General features: G+C 48.9%; 3 protein-coding genes across 3 annotated transcripts; 1 reads left to right on the top strand and 2 right to left on the bottom strand.

Annotated features, from left to right (window-relative positions):
• Nucleotides 1-2,232: 2,232 nt before the first annotated feature.
• Nucleotides 2,233-13,531, bottom strand: N7509_009773 (uncharacterized protein; the record flags this gene model as incomplete). The annotated part of the gene is made up of 6 exons (XM_056634410.1): nt 2,233-2,376; nt 2,449-9,387; nt 9,443-10,669; nt 10,738-13,137; nt 13,195-13,388; nt 13,471-13,531. The coding sequence occupies 6 exons, from the start codon at nt 13,529-13,531 to the stop codon at nt 2,233-2,235; spliced, it is 10,965 nt and encodes a 3,654-aa protein (XP_056485030.1).
• Nucleotides 13,532-13,718: 187 nt separating this feature from the next.
• N7509_009774 (non-ribosomal peptide synthetase) lies at nt 13,719-17,855 on the bottom strand (the record flags this gene model as incomplete). Its single annotated transcript, XM_056634411.1, has 1 exon — nt 13,719-17,855. The coding sequence occupies one exon, from the start codon at nt 17,853-17,855 to the stop codon at nt 13,719-13,721; it is 4,137 nt and encodes a 1,378-aa protein (XP_056485031.1).
• Nucleotides 17,856-20,618: 2,763 nt separating this feature from the next.
• On the top strand, nt 20,619-22,169 carry N7509_009775 (L-ornithine N(5)-monooxygenase; the record flags this gene model as incomplete). The annotated part of the gene is made up of 2 exons (XM_056634412.1): nt 20,619-21,475; nt 21,542-22,169. The coding sequence occupies 2 exons, from the start codon at nt 20,619-20,621 to the stop codon at nt 22,167-22,169; spliced, it is 1,485 nt and encodes a 494-aa protein (XP_056485032.1).
• Nucleotides 22,170-24,515: the final 2,346 nt, after the last annotated feature.

The following is a 24,515-nucleotide window of genomic DNA, read 5'->3' on the forward strand; positions in this document are numbered from 1 at the left end:
ATACTGTTTTGACAAAGTTTGGACGAGAGGACGCAAAAGGTTCACTCGGCGAAGGTGTGTTTACCAGCCCTTCCAGGGTGGTCTACTCTTGAAGAGTGAGGCGATAGGGGGGGAAAGGGACAAACAACGCGTTCTCCTTCACGAGGGGCGGGGGAGGACGTGAGTCAAAAAGGTCGAACCGAACGAAGGGAACGACTGGAATGCTGGGAAGGCGCAGCCGCAGAGTGGCGAAGGAAGAAGAGCAGCTGCCATTCACCCACTCATTGCAAGTTGTCGATTAAAACGATTCAAAGTCGAATGAAATCCCGTCAAGAGCGCACTCCGCGAGATATGGTGGTGGTGGTGGTGGTAGTGGGTGTTGTGGCGGGTGTTGTTGACGGAACAAGTACAGTTGCGCGCGCGCGGCGGGAGATGTGAGACCGGGGGGGTGGGCTGGAAAGCGCGGAGTTGTTGATCGGACGCGCGGGAATGTTTCAGGCCGGACACGCGGACATACGGGTTCCAGTCAACACGGGGGGAAGAGTTGGGTTGGATTCTTCTTCCTAGTGTTTCAAGGAAGAACGGAAGTGCAAGGGGGGCGAATCCCCTCCCTCGAGTAGTCGGTGACGGAGTCGGTGTCGGACCACGCGAGATCTGAGGTCGAAAAGAGGGGCGGGAAAGGAAAGTGGGAGATGGGAGATGGACCTGCGAAAAGGCGAGAAGGTGTGGAAGAGCGATTGGAGGTGGGGGAAACGAAGATGACAGGAGTGGAATGTGGCCAAGAGTTGAAGTCCAAGGAAGTCCAAGTAAGTGTAGGTGTGTAGTCGATGGTGGGCGTTAATCAACGCGCCTGTCGCGTTGTTGATCCTCGATGCCTGATTGGGACTAGCGGCGGGGGACGCGACGTGAGATAAACAATTATGTCATCAACACAGCATACACAGCATACAGTATACTGTGTACCGTATACCTATGTGTATACCTATACTATCGTTTACTATATAGTATTGTGCAGAGCACAGATTCTGTGCTCTTATCTGTATATTTATCCTGTCCTGCGTAACTTTGTGTTGACGCTCCAACCGGAGAGGGGTGCCTGTGCTGTGTTGTGCCTGTCTGTGCTGTGCCCAGTTCAAACTCCCTGCAGCCCAAACACTAGAACGCCACCTGATAGAGTATCCAGCTGCGCGAAATACTTCTTGGTAGTACGGAGTACGGAGTACCGGGGAAGAAAAAGAAAATAATTATTATAATTATTACCAGAGGCAAAATAAAAGAAATAATAAATTTTTTTTAAAAAAAAAAAACATTTCACACAGCCAACTACCGTACGTTGCACCAAACTAGTTAGGACAAGGTCAGTGCTCACCACCACCAACCACGCGGATTCGCCCTTGCTTCGGAAGGCCTCCCCATGTCCATTTCCACTTCCACCAGACTGGACTGCTCTCATCTGATCAATCACGTTCTGGTAGCCGGGGCTACAGTACAGAGTACGGAGTACTCAGTATTTACAGAGTAGGCTACTATACTCCATACAATCCCAGTTTTTATTTACTATTTACTGTTTACTATCTACTGTTTACAGATAGTACTATACAGAGTGGCAAAAAGTGGCAAATGTTGATGTCTAACCATTTTCTAGTGGGGGTGGATGCCTGTCAAGCCCTGCCCAACCCAACCCAAAGCCCAAGCCCAAGCAACCAGGAAGATCCGCCCGTCCCGTCCGCATCCGCGGTGGGTCAACAGTCACATCACACCACACCACACCACACCACACCACACCCATACAATCTAGCAGTTTTCTAATGTACCCCTCTTGTTCTATGCAATCCGCTTTATTAAATCAACACATCCAAACGCCAAAAGTACCCCCGGAATAACAAAAGCAATTATATGCACAGGACAGGAGAAAAAGAAAGGAAAAGAAAAGAAAGGAATTATCACAAGAAACTATAGTAACAACAATAACAATAACAATAAACGATTCGGAGTGGTTTCCATCGGTGAGAAAAAGAGCAAAGGAGTGAGTCTACGGAGTATACTCCGTAGTATCGATAGTTCTCTCTCAGGAGGATGGAAGGAGACGAGACCGGCTCATCCTATCCCATCCCATCCCATCCCATCCATCCCCTGCCCTGCCCCCTACCATGATCAGATCAGGAGGTTGTTTGGTATGCAGTCTGCACCCCTGAGCCTCCATCTTCTTCTTCTTTCTTCAGGAGTTCCCTATGACATGGGAATTCGGAGAATTCACTCCTCCATCAAGAACCCCATCCCCTCTCGCACCCCCTCAATAACCCTCTCAGCATCAACCCCATCCAAACGCGTAGCGGAGGCGAAAAGTCCAAAGTCCAACTGTCCATCACGCACAGCTGCTTCCACGTCGATCGTAGGCTGTAAGATACGTAGAAATTGCATTAGTGCCCGTTTCGCTTGGCTATCAATAGATCTGGTTGAACCACTTACCATGAAGATGTCTTCGATAGCCGCCGGCACGGGAATCCTTTGGTTCGGAATTGAACCGGTTGTGTCACTGTCACCGTTGATCTTGGTACTGGTCTTCTGAAACCCGTTGGTCTGGGCGTGGGCGTGGGCGTAGGCGGCACTAGAGCTTTCGTTTGCCAGGTCTTCGCGCTGTATCGACTTGAACTGCACCTGCACCCCATTGACCCCGTTGTTGATGTTCACAGGCTCATCCTCCGACTCCGGCAGTCGCAAAAAGTTAACACAAACATCAACGCAAACCCCAGTCCACTCAGCAATCTCAGCAAGAGAAACACCGACATATTCAACTCGACTGATCTTATTAATATCGTCCTGGATCTTTCTCGCAGCGACAAATAATGAATCCTTCCCATCCGTATCCAGAATCAATGGCACGATATTCAGCGTCGGCGCCATCAACTCAGACAATCCATCCATGACATGCGACCGATTGGCAAGATACAATCCAACCACTAGCGGAGTGTTATCTTCCCCTGCGAGAACCCGCGCATGCACGCGAGCATAGAGCGCTAAAATGATTGATTGGATACTAAGGCCCCGGCGTTTGGCGGCTAGTTCGATACTGGCCATGTTTGGAACTAGACCGGGTCGATAGAATTGCTGGATTGTTCCGAAGCTACCCTTGGCCTTGGCCAATGGTTGCTCTGCATTCTGACGAATTGAGATTTGGCCCAGGTACCGCTGCCAGAATCGTCGACGGTCTTCAACGGGTGAATGGATTTGCTGCAGTGCCACGAGGCGCGAGAGATCTCCGTCAGATTTGGATTTCAATTTCGATTCGGGCGTGACTGAGTCTGTCGCAGCCCCGCAAAGCTGGGAGAGTTTTTCCATAGTGAATGGCAGGCTAACGGCGTCATAGAGTGCGTGGTGGATGTGCAGCATCAGAGCTGTTCCCTCTGATCTTTGACAAGCACGCAGCGTGGCGGGAACTGAACCGAAGCCCCGTTCCTGTTTGATAAGCGCCGACGGCGTGAGGTCGTTGAAATTCTCGTGCCAGATGACGGGATTCTGCGTTGATTCGGATTCAAGAATAACTTGGATATAAGGAGGAGATCCTCGGTTGGCGCTGGCGCTGGTGCTGTTCGGGATAAAAGCCGTGCGGAGAATTGGCATTTCCGCCGTGAGACAAGTCCATGCGTTTTCGAGAATCTCCTGGCTCAATTGTGACGAAGCCAGGTAGTAAAATGCAGGATAGAAGACCTCAGGATTCAAACTGTGCATTGACAGGAAGTAAGACTGGCCAGAAGTTGCAGGCATGGCTTTCTGGATTCGTTGGGGATCGATGTCGTAAGGCTTGACTAATGAGACAAGGTCAATCCCGGCCAATGATTCAGTCAGAGCATTTGAGATTTGTTTTTCGGTGAGCTCTGTCTGGCCGTTATTAGATGTCGCTGTGTGTGCCATCTTCTCGATGGTGCCTTCTCTGATCATATCGCTGACAGCGAGTCGGACGGATTGTTTCTTGAGGAGTGCAGCCACCTTGATCGCACTAATACTGTCCAATCCGAGTTGGAAGATATTGTCTGTTTTGTGAATCGCGTCTTCCGGCACGCCAGACACGATTGAGAGAACGTTGCGGATGGTAGACTCGATGGGCAACCACTCTGTGTGACTGTGACCATTTGTCTGGGCTGGGACTCCATTCTGAATGCCCAGCTTGGAAACGTCCACATCTTGAACAACAGAATGACCACAGATATCCATCGCATCGTCAGTAAATTCAACAGTCTGCTTCGACTCCTCGTTAATAATCGACGACAGCACATGGGACATGTGCTCCAATAACACCAATGTATCCTCTTCACCCAAAACACTGCCCCGGCAGGCCAACCGGCCAACAAGCTCCTTCTCAACACCCTCAACCTCCACACAAACAGGATATTCCACATCAGACGCACCCCCCATAGACTTATACAAAGCCTCTCCCTCTCCTTCTCCTGACTTCTCCTCCTCGGCAGGTCTCTTCTGATAAATGAACAAGGTATCGAAAAGATTCTGCGCCCGCGCATCCGGTCTTGCGCGTCGAAGCGGGAAATGCTGATGCTCCGACATCTCCAATAGAGTCTCTTGGACATATTTCACCAATTCCAGCCGCGAACCATGTAAAATGACACGCATTGCAACCGTGTTCATCGTGGGAAACATGACATTTTCAGAATCAGCCACGTTCCGACCAGAGAGGACGAGGCCGAAGATAACATCTAGCTGCTTGACATGAGTAGCCAGGACAAGGGACCAACAGCTGACGAGAAGTGCTTGCATGGTGATACCATGGCGTCGGCAAAATGTTTCGGCCGAGTCGAATGAGATAGCTAATGGCTTCTCCGCACGATGAACCATGCTTGAATCCTTCTCTGAATTCTTTCCAGCTGGGAAAGAAACCGGCGTGCAGTTTGACAACGTTGCTCTCCAGAAATTGAGCGATCGCTCCCCTGACGATTCAAGTATCTGCTCCAGAATAGCGTCGGGACGAGGTCGCGTGCAGTTTTCACCCTTATAAGAGCGGGCAACGTCCTCGTGAAGCAAATTGATCGACCACCCGTCATAGAGGGCGTGAGAAATCGACAGAACGAGATAAGTATTATCTCCATCCATGGCCGCAGTCAGACTTAGCAGTGGGGAATTTGAGAGCTGGTTCATAGCTCTTACGCGCTGAGCCTCGATGATCGACTCAACAGGTTTCCCATTTAAATCCACGATTCTGAAATCAAACGCATCCTCTCCATACACGATCTGGGCGTATGACGCGGGTATTTTCGGATCCCAGACTTCAACGAAGGAAGTTCGAAGAATAGGGTGAGACTTGACGACTGCTCTCCAGGCTTCGCGGAGTCTCGTCAGGTCCACATTTGGCTCCAGCTGAAGGATCTCATGGTTGTAGTAATGTTGAAATTCTGAGGCAGTCATCTCTGCTATCATGGCTTCTTGGATTGGTGTAGCAGGGAGAATCTGACTGGTGCCTTGAGGGACAAGATTTTCCTTTTCGAGGAACTCGGTCAAGGTATTGGTCATTTGAGTCAGTTTCGGGTATGAGCCGTTCTGCTCGGGGATATCTTCCACAGAGAGCTGTGCCGACATTGCCTTGACATTACGGTGTCGCATGATGGAACTGACTGGTAGTCTGATTCCATGTTTGCTTAGTCGAGAGGATAGTTTGATTGCGTCGATACTGTCGAGTCCAACTTCGAAGATCGATGTCCCGGGATTGATGGACTGCACTTCAACTCCGGCCAAGTTTGCGATAACATCGCGGATTGTGGAGGCCTGAGAAGTCCAGTTAAATGATGGATCTTCGTACTTTGCAGCCGGCTCTTGGGAATGGTCATTGTGGCCGTTTGTCAGTAGCGGTCTCTCCTCTGCGATACCGTTGATGTAGGGCAGCTCTGTGTCTGGATGCTGAGCAAAGTCGGACAGAACGTTCTGGAAATGCAAAAGCATTTTCTTCGCTGCCTCTGAAGACAAGATGTCACCCTTGGCAGCAAGTGTTGCGGTGAGTGATTGATTGCCATTGCGCGCAATTTCGAATGCCAAGGGGTACTCATGCCGGGCTTCGCCATCCTGTGCGTTCCAGAGCTTGCTAGTTGAGGACTCACCCTCGGCGTTGTCTCTCTGGAAGACGAACAGTGATTCGAAAAGTGGCTCGTCGGGATTCTGTCCAAGCCACCTCACTATATCTCGCAAGGCAGTGTATTGGAAGGGAATTGTCGAAGCGTGGTACTCATGGCATCGCTGAGCGACTTCTGACCACGATTTCAAACCACGCAGCTGTACATTGCTCGGGATGGTGTTGAACAGGGGACCAATGATATCGGTAACACCCGCTACATCAATCGTTCGACCAGAAGCGATGATTCCCAATGATGGCACGAATGAGTAATGGTCGTAGATCGTTAATAGCCAGCAAGCGTGAAGAATGGCTTGTTCTGTAACGTTGAGCGATTTTCGCAGATGATCGAGAGACTCGGTCCCATCAATTTGAATGATTTGGACAGTGGACTCCACGCTGACCTCGGTATCGTTCGATCTAGGCAAGGACCTGTGCGAATAACCTGCAAGATGGTCTTTCCAAAACTTTTCTTCAGAGGGGTCTTTGCAAAGAGGGCCCAAGTGAAGCACATCGAGGAAGTTGGGCGGTTTTTCGGAACCCTTGTCTTCGTCTAGGTATATCCGCGAAACAAGTTCGAGAAGTAGCCTGAGACTATTTCCATCATAGAGAGCATGGAATATGTTGAGACACAAAAGTCGACTTCCAGGCGAAGTAATCACCCCAACTTCCCACAACTGGGTCATGAGACTATCAAGTCCAGCAATCCATCGCTGGAGTTCTTGTTTGCGAACATTTTCAATACCCTCGTCCGATTCCACCTCCTTGTGGAACCAAGGGAGTGCATCCTTCTTCAACACAATCTGAGCATAGCCGTCGGGTGATGGTGAGAACCGTGTTCGTAGTACTTGGACTTCACTTTGTGCTTGTGTCCAGGCAGCCTGGAGTCTTTCCAGGTCCACAGAGGCGTTGAGTTCGAATATAAACGAAGAGCAGTAGAGTGGTGTGGGGCTCGACAGGAAATGATATATAATGCCTTCCTGGAGCGGGGTGCAAGGGGCAATTTGCTCAACATCCCCATCCGACACACCAATGCTTTCGATGACAGAGTGGGAATTTTTGTGAGCAAAGGCTTCCATGGCTTGCTTTGCATGTCTGTGAAGACTATCAAATGATGTGGACGGAGATTTTGATTCCTCGAGGGCTGTTGCTAATCCGGAAACCGTGGGATCTGGTAAGGAGATGAGAGTTAGAAATATATATCCACAGCCTGGGGGCTCCGAGTCGGGGAAATTCAACTTACGCTTCATAATCAAAGACGGCTGTGCTTGAGGAAAGCCCGCCTCCCTCAAACTTCTGGCGAATGACAAAACAGAGATAGAATCAAGACCCAACTCGTAAATGCTTGACCAAGACGAGATAGTCGACTCCGAGTCATTAGACCCAATGAACTCTGCCAAAATCGAGATAATCTTCTCCTCTTGTAAACTCTTCCTAGTCCGATCAACAGTCATCGCATTCAGACTCTGAATATCTTCCAGAGAAAGTTCTTGATAGATACCCTTCAAAACCTTCATGTCGGCCTTATTATTTGCCGACAAGGGGAAGCGAGACATCGGAATGATATGCGTCGGCACCATATACCCCGGAAGATGCGTGTGACAAGCAGTTTTAACAACGGACAAGAATTCACGATCCCCGCCAGAAGAAAGCGAAAGAACCTCCACACTCTGTGATTTTTTATCCTCGTCAGTAGCAATAACCTTGGTGACGAAAGAAACCAGTTGATCCTTCGATTGATTCGGATGCTTAACCACCAAAGTGGCAACTTCATTCAAAGCAGCCGTCGACTGCTTAATGACTTCATTAATTTCTCCAATCTCAAGTCTCTGTCCACGAAGCTTAACCTGATCATCGATACGACCAAGGAACTGGAAACTGCCATCATGTAAAATCCGCACCAAATCACCAGTGCGATAAATGCGATCATTCCACTCTGGCACCGTTTGGAATCGCTCAACCGTAAGTTCTGCCCGATTCAAATACCCCTTTCCAACAAGAGGTCCAGAAACGCACAATTCGCCAAGACCACCACGTAGAACAGGGATCGAAGTTCCAGGTCGGAAGACGTAGGATCCAACATTGTCAAATTGAGGTCCAATGTTGGTGGGCTTGTCATTGGCGCGCATTCGTGGAAGCATCGTGCAGCCAATCGTTACCTCGGTTGGTCCGTATCCATTGTAAATGACACCATGTTCTCCCCATGCGTCGAGAATCTCTTGCTTCAGTGCTTCTCCGCCGGTAATGAATACGCCTCGGCATAGCGATGGGACTTCGGTTGGATGGACCAGGCGAGCTAGACTGGGAGTTAAGTCGATATGTGTGATCTGTAGCTTTTGAATCATGCCAGGCAAATCCTCGAATAGGAGATCGCGAGGGCAGGAAGTCACACAAATACCGACGCTCCAACTCCAGTACTGCTCAAGAACGCTAACGTCAAAATGGAATGATGCAAATTGCAGCCAGCGGGAATCTTCATCCCAGTGCGGGGAAAAGAGCCTTTGGAATGCCAGCATTGCTTGCACGGCATTGTCATGAGTGAGTTCACAGCCCTTTGGCGTTCCTGTGGTACCAGATGTGTACAAGCAGTAGGACGTATCGTCGGGTCGGATCTCACGGGAGAGAGATGGCTGCTCTGGAGAATAATCCTTGAACAATCCCGGGTTGTCAAGTGCCTGGATATCAATCCCTTCAAGCTCCGAGAGATCAGCCTCCCTGGCCATATTGCAAAGGAGGAGTTTGGATTCGGAATCTCCCAAGATAAACTGCTTTCGAGAGATGGGGGCAGAAGGGTCGATGGCAACATAAGCGCATCCAGCCTTGAGAATTCCCAGAATCGCTATAGAGGCCTCGGGACATTTATCGAAACAAATAGCAATCATGCCACCGGGGACGACTCCCTTCTCCTGTAGGAAGTGTGCAACTCGATTTCCATCCTCATTGAATTCGCGATAGGACCAGATTTTCTTTTGCAGATTGTCAATGCTCGAACCAAATGCAAATTCGAGAGCAATTTTGTCTGGGATTCGTTGAGCGTTTTGTTCAACAAATTGATGCAGAAGAGAGACTGATGTAGGCAGTGACTGCTCCTTGGCAGGCGTAACAGAGAGTAAAGTGTTTCCCAGAACCAGATTATCATCCGAATCCGAATCAGGAGAGAAGATGGTTTGCTTTAGAAGTTCATCGTATTGACCGAGAAGGATTTTAGCTTGCTCTTCGGGAACAATGTCACTTCGGTAGCTGATTCGAATTTCAAGATCTGTCTGATGTGGAACCAGTTCAATCGACAAGGGGTACTGTAATAAGTTCAAGTTAGCGGAGGTTTTGGGGGGGAATAAATTTCAAACATACATCAATCCTCGTCTCCTCATCGACAACTTCCCATTTCTGCACATCTGTCGGACCCGAAGCAAACTTCTGATAAACAAACAGAGTATCAAAAAGAGGCTCATCATTACCAATCCATCTCTGAATCTGCGCCAATGGCGTAAACTGATGCTTAACCAGATTGGCATTTCTCTTCAACGTGCGTTCCAAGAGCTCGCGATTAGTTCCACCAATATGATGAGGCGAAGGCACAGTAACCAGACAAGGGAAAACAGCATCTTGAGCACTGGCCGATAAATTCCGACCAGACAAAACAGTGCCAAAAGTCACATTTTTCTCTCCAGTGTAAGCGGAAAGTAACTTTGCCCACGCGACTTGTCCAGCAGCTTGCAACGTCACACCCATATGACGGCACGAATTTTCCAGCTCCTTCAGCGGGGATGAGCAGTGGATGGAACTTTCAAGTAACTCCGAGTCCTTCTTTTCGATTCGGATAGGGTTTAAATCGGGGATTTTGGTGGGATGGGCTTCGGGGGCGATGCTTTGCCAGAATTCACGCGATTGTTCGGCGTTTCGATTATGGCTTTCGAGAAGAATTGGTCCAAGGGTTGCGGTGATTGAGGGACGGCTTGAAAGAATTTTGCCTTCATAGGATGCCATGACGTCGGAGAATATCGATGTCAATGACTGGGCGTCGTAGATTGCATGGAGTGCTGAGAAACGAACCGTCGTGATGGTTTCGCTTGACTCAACTGACACGGCCCAGGTAGGTTGGTGAAGGTTTTCAAGAACCTGCTTTCCTTGAGCATCGGGTGTCTCTGTTCCAATGGTGCCTGTGCCTCCGGATGTTTCATACCACGGAAGCTCAACTCCTGACTCATAGGTAATCATAGCAAACGGATACTGCTGATCATGTAATTGAACAAAGCCAGTCCTGAGCATCTCGTGCTGAGACATCACGGCTGACCATGCTTCCTTGAGTAGGACTCGATCTAGAGCCACCGGGGACTTCAAAGCCATTATGTTGAAGTACATACTGCCACTGGAATGGGTGAAGCTTGCGAGCATTCCATTTTGAACGGGCGTACAGGGCCGGAGGGATTGCACGGATTGAGAGGGAATTTGATGCTGTTCGCAGACGGTGTGAAGATGCTTGTTCTCGAAGGCAGCAAAGTCGAATTCGTCTTCCTTCTTCAAGTTGTTCTTTGCGCTATTGTCGAGAAGAGACGCGATGTTTTCAATTGACGCAGCCTTTTGTTGAATAGAGGTTAGTCTTGAACAATCAAATATAAGTTTTGAAAAGTGAAAAAAAAACATACCTCGAGAATATCACCCGCAGAAATCTTGTATCCCATTTTATGAAATTTCCCCGAAATCTGCACCGCATTGATACTATCCAACCCAAGTTGAAAGATCGTCGTATGCAAAGAAACACAACTCGAATCGACCGCAGAATATTGACAAAGAATCTCCCTCAGCGCCTCCTCCTGATCAGACCAAGGGCGGGTGATGACATTTGGCTGTTGAGACGCTATCTGAGAGGTGTTGGACTTGATAATCTTCTCAAAGATCTGCGGAACATTGTCTCCGATAGATCGCTTATCAGAAGCCTGCGAAGAAGGATACTGAGTCGTATTCTCTACCAAAGCCACAAAGTCCCGCGCCAGTCTTTCCGCAACATCACTTCCGAGATACGATTGCTGATAGTGAAGGGAAATCTGAATAGTATCGCGAATTCCATCGGGAATCACTTCGCAAATCAATGGGAATCCCATATTCCCTTTGTCGGAGAGGAGTTCCCAATATTGACGGTCGAGATCGGTACCCCTAGTTTGGAGAATGACCAATGTGTCGAAGAGCATAGAACCTCCGTGGATAGGAGGTAGCGTGCGCTTCTGGATGTGGCGCAGGGGAGTCAATTGGTGGGGGAGAATGTCGCTGTTGTGCTTTTGGCATAGTTTCATCATGTCCACGTTTGTGGAGGTGGAGGTGAATTTCACTCTCATTGGGAGAGTGTTGAAGCAGGGGCCAACTATTTGATCTGCGCCCTCTAGGGGAATCGTTCGGCAGCTGAAGACATTGCCAAAACAGATATCTGATGACCCGGCGTAGAAGGATAGGAGTCTGGCCCAGGCAGCGTGGAAAACATTCAATGGTGTCACTGAAAGACTTTTGCATTGGTCTTTGAATGAGGTGAATGAGCCATTCAGGGTTACTTGGATCTGTCGGGAAGCAGATTGGTCAGGCGTCTTTTCGTCGGCTGGGGCTGTGGCTGGGGTTGATAGAAGACTTGGTGAAATGCCAGATAGGTATCGATCCCAATACTGATCCGAAATTTCCGTGTTTGTCGAGACCATGTAATCAATGAATTTGTGGAATGGGGTCGTTTCTAGCAATTCCTGACCCGCAAGCGAAGTCTGGAGCTCATGAAGAAGTTGCGCAATTCCCTCCCCATCATAAAGGGCATGGTGAATAGACAGAAGGAGGTGTGCAGTGTTATCAGCGAGGTTCACGTATACAGTCAACGAATAAGGAAGCATGTCCTTGACAGGAGAGTGACTTTCGAATTCAGACTTTCTCTTTTCGAGATCATGATCAAGTCCCTGAGACGAGACTTCGAGATAGAACCACGGTAAAGAGGCATTCTCGAGCACGATCTGCGCGTACGCGAAACGCTTATCATTGGTCGGTCTGAAACAAGTTCGGAGAATATCGTGCCTTTGCAACATGTGGTTCCATGCAGATTTCAAGCCTTCAATTCCCGTGTTCACGCGGAGAAGCAAGTGGTTGAAATATGCCGAGTCATCGTCCGATTTGGCTGCCAGCATTGCTTCCTGCAGAGGCGTACAAGGGTAGACGCTTTTGACAGATACGTCTTCGCTTATTAATTCATCATTGACTTCGCGAAGGAAATTTTCATCGAAAACTGAGCTGGGCTTATCCTCGACTTGGATTGGCGCGGTCACATGTCCATTCGTCATGATATTTGCAACAGTAGCGAGTTGAGCAATGGAGCTGCGTTGGAGAATGGTTGATACGGGGAGTCTTTCGAGTCCAGACTCCTGCAGCTTTCGTGAGAAGGAGATTGCAGAAAGCGAGTCCAGTCCAAGCTTATAGAATGAACTGTATCTGCCAATGCTTTTCAAATCCACTCCAGTTATCGAAGACAGTGTTCCAGCGATGATCTGCTCAACTTCATTCAGAGGAGCATCGGAGTTTGCCGCATCGAGATGGAGAGAGAATAGTGCAAGTCTTTGTGGATCCATCTGCTCAACTTCTTGCTTTATCCTTGCATAGTCTACTGTGTGAGACTTTGTCATCAAAATCCCGCTCATTGGAATAAGTAGAGACGGGACAGTCGATGAAACTTTTGTCGTGAGTTCAGTAAGAAGATCTTTGGCAACATCCTCCAAATTTTCGGAATCTGCTGATTGTCGAGCCTTTTCTGACGGAGTCCAGATGGTTGCCAATTGCTGCTGGTTAGTGATGGGGTTGTCCAGTACAATACTAACAGAATCTTCAACCATGCCCGAAGAGAGGAGAGCACGATCAATCTCGTCGACATCAATTTCTTTCCCGTGTACTTTGAGGCCGGAAGCCAGAGATATGGTTCCATCTGAAAGTATCCTGCCGCGATCGCCAGTCCGACAAAGTCGACCAAACTGGGGGTGATCAATGAATTTCTCTTCACCAGGACCGTCTGAGTGAAAGATGCGTCCCTAAATGTGAAGATTAGTTTTTTTTCCCATGTAGTAAAGAGAGTCCATAATGCTGACAATTTGGGTTCCGCCAAAGCAAAGCTCGCCAAGCGCACCACGAGGGAGTATATTGACTGTCGCTGTAGGCGTATCCGCAATAATCACCGCAGATGTGTTCCTCAGCGGTACACCAATATTATTCGGAAATACCGCCAGATCAACATTCGTGCAAAGAGTCGCAACACCCGCAATCCCCTGCGAACCGTAACCTACTACCAAAGGTGATTAGCGATTAGTGATCTGTGGTTCCGTTGTTATTCCAGAGCCAAACTTTGCATACCTGAAAAAACGCACCTCCCAGCCCAGTCTCAGATAAACCTTCGCCCTCAACGGCTCCCCCGACGCAAGAATACATTGAAGGTCGGGAACCTGCTCAGGACCCCCCATCCTCGATAACAACGAAGGAGTAGAATGCAGATGCGATATGTTCATCGCGTTAATGATATGCGGCAAATTCAAGTTCAAGTCTCGCCCGTCTAATGCTGAACCTGAACAAAATGTGATTCCGGAGTTCAAGGCAAAAAGTAAGTCGATGAAAAAGCCTATTCGATGGTGACAATCATCAAATTAGCATTGTATTCCATAAGAGGGCACGAGGCACTGGTCAATATAGCAAGGTGCTGGTGCTGGTATTGGTAGTTGTGTAACTCACTAGCAGATTCAAGGGGAGATGTATGCAATAACTTCGATCCAGTGGAAACGGGAACAGGATAAGAATCCGCAAGAGCTTTGATGTGGCTTTGAAGATTGTGCAAGGAAAAGGAGAAAAGGTTCGGGGTCGGGTCATCATTCGTTGACGGATTCTCGGCACAAATAATATAGAATCCATCATCGTTCGTGAAAGAGGCGGGGAAGTCGTCAAGTTCGCTTAGTGAATCCGGAATGCGAATTTGCGAAGTTGAATCCGGTACTGTCCAATCGGTCACAGATTGATTGATAATGCAGAATCGTGGATTCGCAGTGGCGAGAATGGAATTAGTGAATTGAGGCGAAGCATCAGCATCAGCATCAGCATCATGCGTCAAAGATAGAAGACCAGCTCCAATCTTGGCGAGAGCAAGGATAGAAATCAGGGTATCAATAGATCTATCAAGGGAAAGAGCCGTCATATCACCCTTTAGAACTCCAGCTTTGGTGAAGTAATGGGCGAGACGATTTGATCGAGAGTGTAATTGGGTGTAGGAAATGCTCTCAATAATCGTTGACTCATGGGCAGAGGTACCCTGCAGCAAAATTTCCACCGCTGTTCGATACGGATCTGTAGAGGCTATTCTCTCGATATTCGAGACCAGGCTTGGAAGACCAGCCTGTGTCGGGGTCTGTGTCTGTGTCTCGATCTCCGGGTTCGAAATTGACAATATCGACGAAGGAAGGTAGGAGGCAACCTCCCCAATTGGCAGCTGTGAATTCTCAATAAGAATAGAAGCGACCAAATCAATCTGTTCAAGGAGAAGCTGCGCCTGCTCGTACGGCAATACAGACTGCTGGTAAGACATCTTTGCGTGAACCTTATCTTCTCTCGGCTCAAGGTCCAACAGAAATGCAAATTCAAGGAATTCGCCATTCCCAACTTCGCGGAAGAGGGCGTTCGCATTCTGATCATCAGACCAGATACTCTCCTGCCACACGAGGGCGGTGTCGAAGAGGTTCCGTCGTGGGTCAATTCCAGACGCCTTCTTGATATCCTGTAGAGGGAGACTGCCGTGCTCAAGGGATTTGCGATTCATGTTTTGAATTGCCAGCATGAGATCTGTGACATTTTGCATCTTGCCTAGATCCATGCGTGTGGGGAGTGTGCGAATACAGGGCCCGAGAACGGTTTCAATACCCTTCACTGGTAAAGTTCGACCTGAGAAGACGGTTCCGAAGGTGACGTCCTTTGACCCGAGGTAGGTTGAGAGCATGTAGCAGTATGCAGCTTGGAAGATAGTCTGTCGGCTGACATGCAGGCTTTGGGAAACCTCGTTGAGCTTTGAGATGGAAATATCCAGTACTCGGTTGGCTTCTTGTGTTTTCGGCGATACATTGCTTACGCTGTGGAAGTTGGGGAAGGCGAGAGAAGGAGTGCCTTGTAGTTGGTCACGCCAGAAGTTGGAAGATTCGTTGGCAGATTCGCTGAGTTTGTACTCGATGAAGAAATCGGTGATGATGTTGTATGCTGGTTTGGGGGGAAGTTCCTCCCTATTCAAGATGTGTTGGAGATCTTTTAGTATCAACTGCCAGGACCAGCCGTCGTACAGTGAATGGTGAATATGCACAAGGACCCGCACACCATCACTTGACTCCTTCAATTGAAGGCGTAGAGGGTGGAGGAGATCATTCTCTGAGATCAAGGAGATTTCGTAGTTGAAAACATCACACTTTTGTATTGTTTGGTCGTCGGGGGTATTCCAGGTAAAGCGAGCGTAAGAATTCTCCTTGAGGCCGATTTCAACAAATCCCGAACGCAATAACGCATTGTGCTCAAAGGTCTTGACGAACGCATCATGGATGTTGTCGGAGGTGACTGTGGGTTGAAATTGCAGTTCAATCCAGTTGGAGTAAGCCTTTGTGTCTCGCGCGGTTTCCAGAATCATTGCCTGTTGGATATGGCTGCACGGTTCGATCTCGGCAACCTGTCCACTAAGTCCAAGCGCCTCTATCCTTGCTGCGCCGGCATCTCTGACAAGTTGGCGGATGCGGTTAATGGCTGTTTGAGTATCTTCCGTCGATTCACTGGTAGCCTGCGCTTTCGCAAGGTGCCATATTCCATCCACACTGTCTGCCTCCAGCAAGCGCGCAACGTCCAGACGCATCCCAGTGTCCAGCAGATGAGAAGCGAGTCTGATAGCAGCAAGTGAATCAAGACCAGCAGAGACCAGAGAATCATCGACTGGTATCCTTTTGCCGAGCACGTCGAATACACAAGACGCGATCGTTTCCTCGGCCTCATCACGGAAAGTGAGTTGATCAACAGATTGGGCAGCATTGCGACGACGGACGAAGTCAGCTTCGAGTCCCTTGCGATCAATCTTTCCCGATGGCAATTGGGGGAATTGGTCGATCAAAATGAATTCACCGGGCACCATGAACCGGGGCATCCATTGACGGCAAGTATCTCGCATTTCACGGTCCGTGGTGCCTTGATCATTGGCCAAGACAAATGCTGCCAGGCTACCACCACTAACAATAGCAACGGCGCTTCGCACATTGGGCGATTTGCAAATGACATTTTCAATCTCTCCGAGCTCTATCCTCTGGCCTCGAAGTTTGACTTGACCACTAGAGATTCGTCCAAAGCACTCAATCTCGCCTGTGGAGGACATGCGCCCTTTATCACCCGTGCGATAGAGTCGGCCGTAGACTGGACTTTCGATGAATGCTTTGGCATTTTCTTCTGGTCGATTGATATACCCATCTGCTAGTTGAGGACCACCCACCACAAGCTCGCCAATCTGGCCAATTGGAAGAGGTTGAAGATCAGCATTTACTTGCGATTTGTCCTCCGACTCCAGGGACATGATGAATGCAGACACAGTGCTGAAAGGTTTCCCGATCAAATTGACTGCAGAGTCGGCTTGGAAATGCGTGGCTGCGGTGCAATGAATTGCAGCCTCGGTCGGACCATACATACCATGGAGAATGCCATCCGACTTTTCTGACTGGCCAAATTCTTCCACGACATACTTCGTGAGCATTTCACCGATAGTGAGAAGAACTCGCAGACAAGGTGCCGCTGCTCTAGTGCGCAGCAACTCCCCCGCTACCGTGGGAGTTAACTCCGCCGCGTCAACCCTCATTTCAGTCATGACGTGAGAAATATCAAGCAGCATTTGTTCCCTGTCGGAGCCGATCAACGTCGCTCCGCGGAAGAAAGGGAAGAAGACCTCGAAAACGGAAACATCGAAAGTAGGCGAAGCAAATTGAAGGAAGCGATTAAATTGGGGTATCAAGATATCATGCGCAAGCAAAGATTGGGTAGCAGCCAGATGAGAAATGCCCACACCTTTCGGGCGACCGGTTGATCCTGATGTGTACATCACGTAGGCCAGATCAGAAGGTGAGGGTGAGGCTTGCGCCATTGGTCGGGAAATCTCCAGATTGTCAGTTGAGTTTACAATCTCCTCCACCTTGATCACTGCCAGGCGTTCGTCTTGTGGAACCCGAGCAGCCAAGCTACTTTGCGTAACCACCACTGATGCAGCAACGTCCTGCAGGATAAATTCTATCCTGTCAGGCGGGGCATCGGTGTTCAAGGGACAGAATGCTCCGCCAGCTTTGAGAATTCCCAGCCAGGCGATGTACAGCTCGAGGGATTGTGGTAGCAGGACGGGGACCACCAGTTTCCGCCCATCGCTCACTCGTGCGGCTGAAGCATGAATAATTTCCGTCGCTAGTTTGGAAGATAATTGGTCCAGCGAGCTGTACGAGAGACTGCGAATGTTTCCATCCGCGGCCAGAAATTCGATGGCATTGTTGGAGTCATTGGAGCCGCTCAAGGCAAGCTCATGAAGAAGCTGTGGGCCTGGTAACAGCTCTGGGGAAGGGTTTAAAATCGACAATGCAGGAGACTCCGGAGCAGGCAATTCTACCGGCTTGTCTGACTGGATGACCTGCTCATGCACGATTTGCTTCAGCTGGCTGCCGAGTCGATGCAAGGTGGTGGCATCCATGCCTGCCGTAGAATGCAGCACGCTCATCTGAGATTTGCGGTTCAGGGTCCAAGACAGAGTGGCTGTGGGGATAGTGGGGGTAGTGGGAGAAAACGGAAGCCGAGGCCGAATCTGAAGAAGGTGAAGATGAAGGTGATAGTGACAATGAAGAAGACGAAGAAGCCGAAGAAGAAGCAGTCGAAAAATCTTTGAAACCGCTGAAAGAGCGGGCCTCGGTTCTTGAATCTTCACTTTCAATAACCACGGCGGTGGAGAAATTGGAGTAAAATTTTATAGGATCAGTTGAAGTAGAGTTCAGCGAACTTTCTAATTTTGCCAATCTGATTGTGCGGGTAGCTATATCCACCTTGGTAAGATCACCGTTGAAAGAAAAACGGGAGATTGAGATCGCTGGTCGCCGCACGAACTCAATAGCAAGGCCCAAGACACGGCGATGAGCTCATTTGGAAGGTGATGGGTCTCCACGTGAAATATAGCGCGTTCCGCGCCGTTCTCGCGGTGATGAACGGGGATTTGGATTAGACAGTCCATCTAAAGCGGAATATTTGAATCAATCAAGCATGATCTAATGATGCTTATAGATTGTTTATTGTGAGAGCTGTGAGTGGTTGCTCGGGCCCAGAGGGTCTTGGGTCTTATGCAGGTGGTAGCCGCGTGGAGGGGGGGCAGCAGGTCAGGCTAGCGGCAGATGAGGGTCGCGGAGGGCCGTGGAGGGCCGTGGTCACGAATCACGAAAAAAAAGAGGGAGAGAGGGAGTGAAAATGCCAGGCGATGAGGGGTAAATTGCGAATTCCAATCACAAAGTATATCATGGTTGTGCGGGAGGGAAAGTGGGCATGGAGTGGGATGGAAATGGAAGTGGAAGTGGGAGGGGATCTGCCTGCAGGGCCGAGACAAGCGCGAAAAAGAAGTAGCAGTCAAGTGGGAAGGTGGTGGGAATTGCCTGTTGCTTTCTCCGAAGTGGCGCTTTTCGGGATATTTTTGGGCTGTCTTTTTTTGGAGTAATATTTTTTGGAGATTCTTTTGTTCCTTTTGCTTTTTCCTTGCTTTTTTTTTCTTTTTTTTCCCTGCGTGGTCCGGCTTAGTCCTGCTTATTGTCGAATTTATGAATGGTGGTCGGACCATACACTGCTGTAACTACGGTAGTGTCTCCATCTGGGGAGGAGCAAAGGCACAGATTGAATGACAAGGTGGAGGAATCTAGGATGGAGAGAGAAAGCTCGGAGTTTAGCAACAACGTTGGATTGTGGGTGGGTCGACAACACGAGCTTGCCAGTGGTTCGCGGGGATGACGTACAGGCGTCGTACTCGAAGGTTGGAAACAGAGAATAAGAAATAGAATTCCAAGAAAGTTTATTGGAGGGTGTGTGCATAGGACATGTAGGAACAGTATGGGTATCCTTGTCTACGAGTATCATACTACCCTGGTGATTCATTACCCAGGTGCCAGTGCCATGCCATGCCATGTCAGTGCAGTGCCAGGCAGATGGGAGATCGCGGAGAAATTAACGCTCGGGTAACAATCAGATTGTGATCTTCGATGGCCCCCAATGGCAATGAGCCCCACGTTTGGCCAGTGTTGAGTGGTGTACTAGTAAGTTTGAATTTTCACTCCCCGCTGCCAAGAGCCTCGTGTCCAAGTGTCCATATTCCCAGTAAATATTACTTTGTATATTACTATGTATATTACTTTGTATACTATGGTACACCGGATGTCTCCCGTGTAGTCAGTCCACTATGGTAACTTGAACTACCCGGTTTTCCCGACATCGGACTTCGGCGGATGAATGGAGAAGAACCAAATACAACCGAGTTCACCTGGGCAGTTACTTTGAAAACTTGAACTTGCTTGTTTTTGGCGGAAATGCCAAATTAATTTTTGTTGCCAAGCATGCAGGCCTCGCCATGTGCAGGAACTGACACTCGAAGTGGGGAAAGGGATGGTAACAGCCAGAATGGGCAGTAGACATATGGAGTGAATCAAACAGGAATACTCTGTAGAGATATTATAATCCCACCACAAAAAGAAAAGAAAGAATACGGAGAACAGTTTCTCTGCAATTCCGCTACAGTTCCCCAGCTTGAACCCTATAAATTGCTGCCAACAGCCCAGAGTCCGTGTAAAATCAAATACAAATTCCCAGTCTTTTCAGTGGAGACTAGTACTGATTGATAACCGGGAACCTTGACAATAATACGCCCGGTTATAGCACACGCCAACGCCTCGTATCCACTGAAGAAATTTTATCATTTCCATTTCCCATTATTTTCCGCGGTCAAGGTTATCAGATCCGCACAAAGCTGAGACAAGCGGTGTTACCAGGAGCATTACAACCTAGTATCACACCAAGTACACATCAGTACCATCAATACCGCCATACCACATCCCGGGCGGTGGAGCTCCAAACATACGATACGCCAATATTTTTATTTTTTTTTATTTTCTGGATTATTTCATTGTTTTACTATTTTATTGCACGACTCGGACAACTTCGCATCGATCCGACTCTCCCAAGACAGAAGTATCCGATGTGGACCAGGAGGTGATAGGATCCACCTAGTCACTGCTGTATTGCTATTGCTGCTGCTGTTGCTCTTGCTCACTCGGGTGATCCTTCATACATAACCCAGCCGGACTGCTCTTCTGCTCTTCTCTTCTCTCGACCACCAACCAGCTCCGAAAGCTTCTTTCTTTAGCTTGAGCTCTATTCCTCTCTCATCTTCCCCTCTTCAACCTCCTCTTCTCTTCTTCACGGGATTTCCCCTCTCCCTCCCCTCCCCCCCTACATAATGGAGCCCATCGCTCGCAAGTCCGAGCTACCTTACGTCAACGCCATGGAGCCCCGCGTTGAATCCGCCTCCAACCGCTCCCTCCTGCGCTCCGCAGCCGCAGACGAAATGCACGACCTTCTCTGCGTGGGATTCGGTCCCGCATCCCTGGCCATTGGAATTGCGCTCAACGACGCAATGGACCCCGCCCTCGGCCGCACTCCAAACCCCAACTTCAAGCCCAAGGTCTGCTTCCTGGAGCGCCAGAAGCAATTCGCCTGGCACTCCGGTATGCTGGTTCCCGGCTCACGCATGCAAATCTCCTTCATCAAGGATTTGGCTACCCTCCGCGATCCGCGCAGTAGCTTCACTTTCCTGAATTACCTGCACAACAAGGATCGGTTGATCCACTTTACCAATCTGGGCACGTTTTTGCCTGCGCGTATGGAGTTTGAGGATTATATGCGTTGGTGTGCGCAGCGGTTTAATAACGTTGTTTCGTATGGTGAGGAGGTCGTTGATGTTGTTCCTGGTAAGGAGACTAATGGGGTTGTGGAATACTTTGTTGTTCGTTCGCGGAATATCGAGACTGGTGAGATTACTTTGCGCCGGTCTCGTAAGGTCGTCGTTGCTTTGGGTGGTAAGGCGAAGATGCCTCCTGGTTTCCCTCAGGATCAGCGCATCATGCACTCGTCCAAGTACTGCACTGTTCTGCCAAATGTGCTGAAGAATGAGTCCGAGGCATACAATATCGCTGTCGTTGGCAGTGGTCAGAGTGCTGCGGAGATCTTCCACGATCTTCAACGCCGCTACCCTAACTCCCGCACTACTTTGATCCTGCGGGATACAGCTCTTCGTCCTAGTGATGATTCTCCTTTGTACGTGATCCCTCAACCCAGACAGCTATCCCAAGGGAAAGAGTAACAAAGCTAACAAACCCTTAGCGTCAACGAAATCTTCAACCCCGAGCGTGTGGACAAATTCTTCAACCTCCCCACCGAAGAGCGCCACAAACGCATCGCCACCGAAAAAGCCACAAACTACTCCGTCGTCCGTCTCGAACTCATCGAAGAGATCTACAACACCATGTACCTCCAACGCGTGCAAAACCCCGACCAAACCCAGTGGCAGCACCGCATTCTACCCGAGCGCCGCGTCGCTCGGATCGAGCACCACAACCCCGCCCAACGCATGCGCATCCACGTCAAGGGCGTGAAAGACGAGAGCGCCGAGGGCAAGGAAGTTCTCGAAGTCGACGCTGTCATGGTTGCTACGGGCTACCAGCGTGACGCACACGAGCAATTGCTCGAACAGGTGCGATCTCTAAGACCGGCTGGACAGTCTGTTTGGACTCCTGGTCGTGATTATCGCGTTAATTTGGACCATGGCAAGGTTAGCCGTGATGCGGGGATTTGGTTGCAGGGTTGTAATGAGAAGACTCATGGTTTGAGTGATAGCTTGCTTTCTATTCTTGCTGTACGGGGTGGGGAGATTGTTAACTCTGTCTTTGAAGATCAACTTGCTGGTACTGGTACGGTGGTGCAGGACACCCGGGTTCGTGCTATGCTGTAAATGAATTGGAGGGATCCAATTTGTTTTCTTCTAGTGCATGGGATGGGATGCTACTAAGGAACTTTGCCGGAATGTGCAAGTTCTTCAAAAAAAAAACAACCGGGCTACGGCCACGGCTACGGCTACGGCTACGCACAACTGACTTTCACTTTCAATGTTTTCTTCTCACATACCCCCTTTTTTCAATTTCAATTGCTATGTTAGAGTCTACGCGCGGCATTTGTTTTCTAGACTGTTGGAAATTGGAAATTTAATGAGAACGGCTTTTTTCAATTGACTTCTTAAAAAATACCTTTTCTAAACCACTTTTTTTTGCCTTGGCGAGTTTTTTTTTTCTCTCTAATGCGTACCCCTCCAACCCTACACTCAAAAAGGTTAACTCTGCCGAGATCAATGTTTCAGCCCTTTACGCCTCGGGCTGGACTGACACTGGACCTGGGCACTGGCATACATAAGCTTACTACGGAGTACGGAGTACCTACTGAGTATTGAGTACTGAGGCTGACAGGGACAGGGACAGCAAGCTTGAAATATGGTATGATCTAGTGGGGATTGATTGATTGATTGATTTGATTTGATTTCTTCATACGAATACCATGGCTCTAATACACGTATATTGTACGAGACACTGTACACTGTATACCAAGTGGATCCTGAATACTAAACGATAAATACAAATACAATTCCCATCCGTCCGCCAAGACCAACCAACCACACAATTAAAAAAAAGTCATCGGAAACCGCGCGAAGAACGGACCTTTGACCTTTTGCCTAGCCGAGTCCACCTGTCGTTGACCTGCGTAAGCGATGATCTGCGCGCTGATCGGTGTCGAGTCCCTGTCTGTCCCTGTCGAGTCCCCTGAAAGGAAAGTGGTAAGAATTGGAGAGTTTTGAGTTGAATTTGGATTATTTGGATCACTTGATCTACAAGTACTGTACGGAGTACTCAAGTGATTGATCCTCCGTCTGGGGGTATGTACTCCGTACAGTGCTTTACTTCACTTCACATGTTAATTATCCCTCGCTAGTAAGTACTACTCGTACTCCTGAGTGGGGGAGAACAATCCAGACCAAATTTTTGTTCTTGCAAGGCAGTGTATTACAGTAGTGCTTCATACACATGGTACATACTCTTTGTACGAGTAACTACCCACACTGTATGTAGTTGTACGGGTTCATACGAGACCCGACCTGACACGAAAAAGAAAAAAAAAAGCCACGGTGGGTCCAGCGTGGCGCAATCAGATAACCCCCGAACGAAATTTTTTATCTGATCAGAAATTCCCACTTTCCCGATTTTATTGGTAATTGGTAATTGGGCTGCACCATGCACCTGCACCCCCCAAAGTTTGTGGGAAAATATGTACCTATAGGTAATGTACATACACAGTCCAGTACCACTCTGTCGGGCCTTGCCACTCCCGTATGGCGCGTTGAATAGTCGAGTCGAGTCGAGACAAACTCTTCCCTGCCTTGTCTGTCACCGCACTTTTTGCTTTACCTTGGACAATCTAGGCTAGAATCTAATCTCCAATTACATACGGAGTACGGTAGTGCGAGTACCCAGTCCAGTCCAGTTCAGCCCACTTCCCCGTCTATCACTTTCCTATACTGTGCTTAGTGAGATGGGGTCCGCCTACCCTCCTCTACCATTCATTTCATTCATTCCTGGTCCTCGGCTGGATTACGCCAACCTGGCAGGAGGCGGTGGGGACACACCTCGTGTTGTATGTACGAGTACTCCGTACTCCGTACAGTACCTAGACTAAGCCAAGATGCAGATGCAGATGTACCCATCTTCATCCTCGTCGTTCCGGCTACCGAGGACCCGCTTCGCACTCCATGCCACGCCAACCCGAGCTCCTTTGCTTCGCTCGCTCCCAACCGAGCCGCCTGTCGAATGTACAGGACAAGGAAGGACACAGGGCAAGGTGGAGTCGGTTGCAGGTTTTGAAGATTCGTTATACACATTACGGAGTACTGAACTAGGCTAGGCTGCGTGAAGTGAATTGAGGACGACGAAATACATGCGAAAATGTAAGGAGGCCTTGTACTCGTAGTTACGTGTAGAAGGTCAAAAATGTCGCCGAAATTCTTTGGCATTGGCAATGGCAACCTCAACTTGAATAGAACTTGAAGTCAATTCTGGAGGTTTGCGCCATGTGTGAAAGAAAAAGAAGCTTAACTTAAAGCCCTGCGAACTTCAAATTGAACGCCTCAGACTCGGACCTGTCACGACTGATTCTGGAAAATTAAAATGCACTCGCATACATACATCACGGCGGCATGGCATGGCTGTGTAATGCAATGTAATGTAATGCAATGCAATGGGGTGAAATGCGATGT

Source organism: Penicillium cosmopolitanum (assembly GCF_028827165.1).
Source record: "Penicillium cosmopolitanum strain IBT 29677 chromosome Unknown utg000009l:1.0-9042332.0:1.0-9050551.0, whole genome shotgun sequence".
Classification (NCBI taxonomy): Eukaryota; Fungi; Ascomycota; class Eurotiomycetes; order Eurotiales; family Aspergillaceae; genus Penicillium; species Penicillium cosmopolitanum.